Source organism: Leptonychotes weddellii, chromosome 15 (genome assembly GCF_054177405.1).
Source record: "Leptonychotes weddellii isolate Sample4059 chromosome 15, ASM5417740v2, whole genome shotgun sequence".
In the NCBI taxonomy this organism is placed as follows: Eukaryota; Metazoa; Chordata; class Mammalia; order Carnivora; family Phocidae; genus Leptonychotes; species Leptonychotes weddellii.
Window position 1 is genome coordinate 49,742,286 of NC_138383.1, and position 8,301 is coordinate 49,750,586.

Consider the following 8,301-nt stretch of genomic DNA (forward strand, 5'->3'; position numbering starts at 1 on the left):
ATGAGGGAGTCCTCTTCCTCCCGCTCCGCCCTTGAGGGCCGGCTATCGTTGAGCAAGGAACAAGCATTCAATGGAGGTCAGTGACTTGATAGACGAGAATTGCCTGGTCCCCCAGCAAAGTTCCCAGAGAACAAAAGTACTCATCGCGGCAGGCCTTGGGGGATCACTCCTATTTCCAAGTGTTGCCTACGGGCCCTGCGTTTGCTGGGGATCGCAATCCACGCGTCTCCTCCGCGAGGGGCGGGCGGCAGGTGCGTGGGCCTGAGCCGGGCGGGGCCGCCTTCATTCTCCCCGCTCCCTCCGCGGGGGGTGGGGTGTGTGTGTGGATAATTCAATCCCCGTGGGACTCAGCGTCTGGCCTCACCCGCCGCTCGGCCGATTGGCTGACGGTGTCAGCTCCCCCCGCCCTCCGCACCTCCGCGTCCCAGGTGGCTCAGGCCCCCGGTGGTGATCTCTGTTTACCTAGAGAGCCGGTCCAGGTGGGGCTCCAACTCGGCGCTCGCTCCCCTCTGGGGCCCCGCCCGCGCAGGAAGCGGGGAGAACACCTGGCCGAGCTGCTCCTCGCCCTTCCCCTCCCCCCACCGCCCAGAGAGGTCGGGTAAGGGGGAAGGGGTGCGTGTGGGAGGGGGAGTCCCAGGCCCGGGGGATCCGCTGTCACCCGGTCCCGGGAGCTCGCGCGGGCCCTGGGGATGTATCCCCAGGCCTAGCTCCCACTCCCTCCGCCCCGCGCTGCCGTGCTCCGGGTGACGTGCCCACCCTGGGCCAGCAGCCAGAACCTGGATCTCAGGGATGCCCAGGATCCTCGAGGAGGCACGGACGTGGTGTGTTCCCCCCTTCCCCAGACGGCGATGACCCCCAAGCCTCCCGGACCGGACGGGGGCTGGGGCTGGGTGGTGGCGGCCGCAGCCTTCGCGGTGAATGGGCTCTCCTACGGGCTGTTACGCTCCCTGGGCCTTGCCCTGCCTGACCTCGCGGAGCACTTTGACCGGAGCACTCAGGACACTGCGTGGGTCAGCGCCCTGGCCCTGGCGGTGCAGCAGGCAGCCAGTGAGGGGGGGCCCCAAGGTGGGAGGCGGGAACCGGGGTGGATTGGCGGAGTGTGTGTGTAGTGATGGAGGACCCACCTGATGACCAGACAACCGGGAAAAGAGCGCCCGGTGGGACCGAGTCCTAGAAAAGAGAGGGTCTTGAGGTCAAGGGGAGGAGCTATTAGGCTGGGGGAGAAGTTTTAGGCCTGGCAAGCCGCCAAGGAGAAGTGTTGGATCAAGTTTGGGGGTGCAGAGGCGTGTCTTCCGTTGACTCCGCCCCCTTCCAGGCCCAGTGGGCAGCGCCCTGAGCACCCGCTGGGGGGCGCGCCCGGTGGTGATGGTTGGGGGCGTCCTCACCTCGCTGGGCTTCGTCTTCTCGGCATTCGCCCGCAGTCTGCTGCACCTCTACCTTGGCCTGGGCGTCCTTGCTGGTGAGGGGAGAGGGATACCCGGGTCCTTAAGGGGTGATGTTGGCGAGGGGCGCTTCTTGGGGGCTGGAGGCCCAAGGGGCGGGGCCTCCTGCGAGGAGCTGGGCTGGGATCGCTGGGGCGGGCACCCCAGGTCCCTGTCCTCACCCGGTCCTGTCCGTCCGCAGGCTCTGGCTGGGCCCTGGTGTTCGCCCCGGCCCTCGGGACCCTGTCCCGTTACTTCTCCCGCCGTCGAGTCTTGGCCGTGGGGCTGGCCCTCACGGGCAACGGGGCCTCCTCGCTGCTCCTGGCGCCCACCCTGCAGCTCCTCCTTGATACTTTCGGCTGGCGGGGCGCCCTGCTCCTCCTCGGCGCCGTCACCCTCCACCTCGCCCCCTGTGGCGCCCTGCTGCGACCCCTGGAGCTCCCTGGCGACCCCCCGGCCCCACCCCGCGGGCCCTTAGCTGCCCTCGGCCTGGATCTCTTCGCGCGCCGGGCCTTCTTAGTTTTTGCTCTGGGCACAGCCCTGGTGGGGGGCGGGTACTTCGTGCCCTACGTGCACTTGGCCCCTCACGCTTTAGACGGGGGCCTGGGCGGCTATGGGGCCGCGCTGGTCGTGACGGCGGCTGCGCTGGGGGACGCGGGCGCGCGGCTGCTCAGCGGCTGGCTGGCTGACCGGGGCTGGGTGCCCCTCTCGCGGCTGCTGGCGGTGTTCGGGGCTCTGACCGGCCTGGGGCTGCTGGCCGTGGGACTGGTGCCCTTGGTGCGGAGCCGGGAGGGCTGCGGGGGGCCCCTGCTGGCGGCGGCTGGGGTCTACGGGCTCAGCGCCGGAAGTTACGCGCCCTTGGTTTTCGGTGTGCTCCCGGGGCTGGTGGGCGTCGGAGGTGTCGTCCAGGCCACGGGGCTGGTGATGATGCTGATGAGCCTTGGGGGGCTTCTGGGCCCTCCGCTCTCAGGTAAGGGCCTGAGCGAACACATCCGCACGCAACCATCCTCTACCCCTGGATCCCAGGCCCCTGAATGCCTTTCCCCTTCCTCACAGGCTTCCTAAGGGACGAGACGGGAGATTTCACGGCCTCCTTCCTCACCTGCGGCTCTTTCATCCTCTCTGGCAGCTTCATCTACATGGGGCTGCCAGGGGCGCTGCCCTCCTGCCGTCCGGCCTCCCGGCCGGCCACCCCTCCCCCCGAGAGGGGGGAGCTGCTCCCCGCTCCTCAAGTTGCCCTGCTTTCCCCTGGAGGCCCTCAATCCACTCTGGACACTGCTTGTTGACCATTAGTTTGAGCCACTCCCCCAGTAAAGAATTTCTATCCAGTTTCCTGCAAGCTCCAACTGTTAGCCTATCTAGGAGGCTGAAAACATTCTTTCTCCGTAAGATATTCAAGGGGCCGCCTGGGTGGCTCAATCTAGTTAAGCCTCTGACTCTTGATGTTGGCTCAGGTCAGGATCTCGGGGTCCCGCTGGGCATGGAGCCTGGTTAAGACTCTCGCGCTCTCTCTCTCTCCCTCTGCCTCTCTTCCACCGTCACTCTTCTTTTCTCTCTCTCAAAAAACAATAAAAACAAAACAGGTAAACTCTGAGAAGTTGCCTACCTGTCAGCTTCAGTGTGTTGGGGGTGGGGGCTCAGGAGGGGGCCATCTGCCCCACCAACCCCCCCCCCCCCCAGCTAACTCTTCCCTGCATTTCAGGCTCCTTCCACTGGCCTGAGGGAAATGCTGGACCAGACTTCAGCTCTCATAGCTTTAGCTCCCCCTCCCAAGTCACCCCCACCCCGTGTCCCCACTACTGTCTTCTAAGTCACAGGGGATAGTGGGCCAGACGGAGGGACTGTGGTCCAGACAGCAGAGTCCATGGTCAAAGTGGGTACCTCCCCTCCACTTCCTAGCCACGAGACTATTCAGCCAACCCAAGCGTATGGGCCCCAGCTCTTTTTGAGATCCTGATGATTATCCGGTTTCCTTATTCAGTTTTATCTCAAAAGGGCATCCCCCTTTCCCCAACATCTGCCTGCAGAGAAGGAAGTTGGTAGGTAATAGTAGAGATCACACGTAAAACACATTAAGTCTCTTGGCCTTTGGTTTTCACAGCTGACTCACAGCTCAGGGGAGCAGACTGAGCTCCTGGATCCTTTGGAAAAGGTTATGGGAGCAAAGAAGGGATGAGAGTCCTCGACAAAATACTAGGGGTTGGCACACGCAGCGCAGGACCCGCCCCCCCACTACAGGCCTGCCCTGCGGGGAGGCAGTTCAAGATGCTTAAGGCACTGTGGTTCTGTGGGCACCAGGATGGGCCAGGAGGAGAAGATCTGGAGCTGCCAAGCTCTAGCTCTCTGGGCCTGACAGCCCCTTTTTGCAGTTCAGTCCTCTCCCAGCCCTTCCTTGGTCAGAGAGACTTTGGTATCCACTGCCTCTGTGACAAGGTCCCGGGGCTTGGAGGTGGAGGCCGAGGAGCAGAAGCGAGGCAGAGTGATGAGGATGGCACTCCCTGCAAGAAGGAAGGCCCCGGCCACTACAAAAGAAACTGTGTAGTTTCCTGTCACATCCCGGAGGTAGCCTAGGTCCAAGAGAGAAGAAGAACACATGTGGGTGACCCAGTTCCTGAGCACGATGAAGGGAAGAACGTAATCCTTAGCGCATCATCTCGGAAGAGTTCGAACTCACTGGGCAGGACTGGATGAGCTCGAGAATTCTGGCATCCCCAAGGTTTCTACAGGTTAATTTCCAGAGGGTAATTTCAACCGTGGCCCTCCGTCTACACTTTCAGTTAATAGTGAAGAGCCTTGGCCTCCTCTCTTAAGAGGAGAAAGTTACGGGTCTGAAGGTTTTGGCATCTGGGCCGTGGAGAACTTTGACCCGACAGCTCAGACACCTGGGCTGGGGCCCAGTAGGCCAAGGCAAAGGCCAGACACCTGCAGGCTACATCTGGCCAAGTCCAGCCAGGTCCTCTGCACACCCAACCTGTAGATACCCTGCTAAGGGGCCCTCATAACTCCTCGGAGTCTTTCCACAGCCCCCATTTCCTTGCCCCATGGACCCACTTCGGGGCCGCTATGTTTGGCCAGGCAGGCTGTGTTCTGTGCCATTCCAGAGGGCAATATTCACGTACACTATAACGGAATTATTCGTCCCCTCCCCAAATTGCATGACATGGCAGCCGTGACCGCCCCCCCCCCCACCCAGGAAACCCAATCGCCCTTACCTGACAGAGGAGCCCCCAGCAGCCCCCCGATGCTCTCGACCATCTGTACTAGGCCCAGGCCACAGTATATCCTTCCAGTCCCCACCAGTTCAGGCAACACGGAGAAGGCCACCGGGGTCAGGGCCCCTGAAGTGAAGCCATAGGCCACGGCCAGAGCCATCAGGACCGTGGGAGCGCGAGCCACGGGGAACAGGGCCAGTGACACCCCAGTCAGGGTAGTCCAGAGCATCAGGAGTCGTGCCACAGGTCCTGGGACGGCATCTCCTAGCCACCCAGAAGCCACACGTCCCACGAGGTCAGAAATGGCCGCGACCGAGAGTAGGAAGGCAGCAGACAGTGGGTCCCAATCCAGGTCCTGGAGGTGCGCCATCAGGTGCACGTAGGGAATGAAGTAGCCAGTGTTGATCAGCGTGAGGGCAGCAGCGTAACGGAGGAAGGGGCCGTGATGTAGGAGGGAGGTGAGCTGGGTCCCAGGGCCGCCCGTGACGGGGTCCTCCCTCAGGGACAGTGGGCGGAGGAGAGCGCCGCAGGCTACCAGGTGGAGGGAGAGGGCAGACACCAGCAGCAGGGCCCCCCGCCAGGCATAGCGGCTGACCAGCCACTGGAAAAGTGGGGCAAAGGCAAAGGAAGAGAGGCCCACGCCGGTCAGTGCCAGCCCTGTGGCCAGGGATCGCCGTCGAGAGAAGTAACGGGACAGGCAAGCCATGGTCGGAGTGAAGGTCAAGGCCCAGCCAGAGCCTGTCAGAAAGGAAGAAATAGGGGTTGGGGGCCTCTTAGGGCACCCAGGGCACCCGGTAATCCCACCACGGCCCAGCCATAGAACACAGCACAGGCCTGGTTTCGAGCTGTACGACCCTGTGTATTTTATTTCCTCTCCCAGCCTCGGTCTCCTCATCTGCAAGACGGGGGTAATAGACCTGATGGGACCGCAGAGACTTAGACATACTGTGTGCACAGTAACTAGATCCGAACTTTGGAAGTTAGGCCCGGGCTGTGCCACTTCTGGCCCTGCGATCTCTGTCTGCCGAGTTACACAAGCTCCGAGAGCCCGTCTTCGTCTGTCTGTAAACCGGATGGTGGTATCTATTTAGAAGCCGCGGTGCCTGGCACAACTTCATGGTGATTCTTGCTTCGACACTCCGGCCCCACCAGCCCTGGGCTTGCACGTTCTGGCCTCGACATCTTTGAATTTCTCAATATCCCTGCACCACGTTGATCACTTTAGTCATCGCTCTTAAGACTTCCTTCCCTCCTGGGCACAGGTGCTAGCCAAAACTTTCCGTCGGCTCCTCCTTAAGCCTCTCGGAAGGGGCAGGAAGAAGGTGAAAGTCTCCTGCCCTTGTCCAGGGCCTCACCTGAGAGCAGCCCAATACTGAGGTACAGGTGGGTCAAGGAGGTAGCAAGGGAGGCGAGCAGCATCCCCGACGCAGCCAAGATGCCCCCGGCCATCACCACGGGCCTGGGCCCGTACTTCGTGCTCAGGGCGCTGCCCACGGGACCTGAGAAAGAGGAAGGCAGTCGTGCGAGAGATTCTCCGGCGCCCTTGGCCAGTATCCTCCCAATCCCCGCCCTTTCCTCCCCAGCGTCCCCGCATCCCCCTTCCCTTCCGAGGGAGGGTGGCGGGCCGCCGGACCCAGGCGCGGCACTCACTCCCGAACTGCTGCACCGCGATCCCTATGGAGGCGATCCAGGAGACCCGCGCCGCCTGCTCTTCAAACGCCGCCACCAGTTCCACGAAGAAGACGCCGAAGGAGCGGAGCACCCCGAACACCAGCGCCGACTGGAAGAACGCGGAGAGCACCACCATCCACCCCCAGCCCCCGTCGGGGGGCTCGGCCCGGTGCGCCATCCGCCGGCCACTCCGCGCAGCCCGGGCGGGAGCAGGGCGCGGGACCCTCCGCCCCTGCCCACCGAGCCGCCCCGCCGCGCGGCGGAGGGCAGGCTGCTGCTGCAGGGGAAGGCACCGACGAGGCCGGGACGCTGCGCGGGGCGCCTGCGCCGGTCCCCCGCCCGGCGACCTAGGTGGGGAGAGCGGGCGGCCTCCGAGCCAGCGGTTCCCGGGGGCGTGGCTCCGCGGGCAGCGCGCAGCGGGTCGCGGCCGGGGCCGGACGAGGCAGGGCGGGGCCCCGACGTTCAGCCTGGAGCCCGGAGGCGGCCCTGGCTTTGGGCCCCCGCCCTGCGGCGCGCCAGTGTCCGTGTGGGTTATCCGTCTTATCGCGGCCGGTGTCCGCTACCTGCCCATCCTGGCCGTCATCCCTGTCCACGGCTCGCGGGTGGGGAGGGGGGACTCCTGAGCCGGGGGTGGAGCCAGAGGGGCAGGGCGGGGCTTAGAGAGCTCGGGTCTGGACCGGGACCGTGAGCGGGGCGCATGCGTCAGGAGGGGACCGCGGGAGGCCGACTCGAGGGGCCCCACGTGACGTAGGGACCTACCCGGAGGCTGTTGCGGCTCCCCTCCACCTAACCGGCCAGTCCGTCCAGATTCCCGCACCAAGACCCTCACGTAGGGAGTTCCTGGGGGTGGGTGGTGGGTAAACCGGTTCGGGAGAGGAAGACACCCGCTTGCTGAATGAGGGGCCCAGTGGCAAGGTCAGGTCGTGGTGAGCGTAGGGGTTCTGCGCTGAGACTCAAAGGGAAATACCTGCCCTAGCGCCTGAGTACCCTGGAATCCAGATGCCTGGATCCCCGAGGGGCTCAGGGGCCGAGGAAGAGACCGGGGGAACGGACTGTGGGACTGCTGGCGTTCGTGTCTGCAGTGGCGACTCAGTTCCTGTCGCTTCTGTCCTCACTAACAGGAAATCTACAAGTCACAGAGACCAAAAATAACTCGGGAGAGGAAGGGCGGCCGTGAGCGCACTCAGGGCCTCCCCAGCACCATCTACCCCCCTTCCTCGGTGGGGCTGAAACCTTTTCCTCCACCCTCTGGTTTTACTATTCCCTAATAGCAGGTTTTGATCTCCTGATGGGGTTGGCGAAAGAGACGAGCTCTTATCACCCAGCAGTCAGCCCCTCCGATCCAACCAGTATCCAGTCTCTCCACCCTATATAACACTAATGGCTTGGCTTTCTGTTTCTTCATTATAATTCCTGCTCCCCAGGACCCTGACCTTGCAACTCGGGCTCAAGGGCTCATACCCAGACAAGTGACAAGTGGGGGGTGGGGCAGGGAGGGAGCTGTTTTTTGTTTGTTTGTTTGTTTAGAGAGAGAGTGCACCTGTGAGCGCCAGGTCGGTGGGGGGGGGGTTGGGTGCAGAGAGAGTCTTAAGCAGGCTCCTTGCTGAGTGTGGAGTCTGACATGGGTCTTGATCTCAAGACCCTGAGATCATGACCTGAGCTGAAATGAAGAGTCCAAGGCTTAACCAGCTGAGCCACCCAGGCACCCCGGGGCTGTGTAATTTTAAAAAGCATATTGAGCCCTATAATTTTATATGTGGGAAATAAAAATAATCATACCCCCCAAACTTTGTTAAGTGGAATCAAAACTTTGGCTGACAGGAAATATGCCAGGACTTGCCAATTGATGTGGTTGTATATAGGATCACTAAGTACATGGAGTACATAGGATCACTAAGACGTTGAACCTCTCAGTTGGTTTTCCTAACTGTGAATTAGGGATAATAATACCTACTTTGGAGGGTTGTCAGGGGAGTCGAATTAGAAACGTTGTGCAC

General features: G+C 62.4%; 2 protein-coding genes across 3 annotated transcripts; one reads left to right on the top strand and one right to left on the bottom strand.

The window, feature by feature from the left end:
- Positions 1–471: 471 nt before the first annotated feature.
- On the top strand, positions 472–3,018 carry SLC16A11 (solute carrier family 16 member 11). The gene is made up of 5 exons (XM_031038963.2): positions 472–598; positions 843–1,047; positions 1,316–1,459; positions 1,624–2,391; positions 2,478–3,018. The coding sequence occupies exons 2-5, from the start codon at positions 849–851 to the stop codon at positions 2,705–2,707; spliced, it is 1,341 nt and encodes a 446-aa protein (XP_030894823.2). The 5' UTR covers positions 472–598; positions 843–848; the 3' UTR covers positions 2,708–3,018.
- A 466-nt stretch (positions 3,019–3,484) lies between these two features.
- On the bottom strand, positions 3,485–7,508 carry SLC16A13 (solute carrier family 16 member 13). 2 transcript variants are annotated; one of them, XM_081805841.1, is made up of 5 exons: positions 7,272–7,395; positions 6,284–7,144; positions 5,989–6,132; positions 4,634–5,371; positions 3,485–3,988 (listed from the first exon to the last, which is right to left on the bottom strand). In XM_081805841.1, exons 2-5 carry the CDS (start codon positions 6,480–6,482, stop codon positions 3,792–3,794), a joined length of 1,278 nt encoding a protein of 425 aa, XP_081661967.1. In that variant the 5' UTR covers positions 6,483–7,144; positions 7,272–7,395; the 3' UTR covers positions 3,485–3,791. The 2 variants fall into 2 exon arrangements, with proteins under 2 accessions (XP_081661967.1, XP_081661968.1); XM_081805842.1 differs by having other exon boundaries at positions 3,849–4,141; positions 6,284–7,508.
- Between the last annotated feature and the right edge of the window lie 793 nt (positions 7,509–8,301).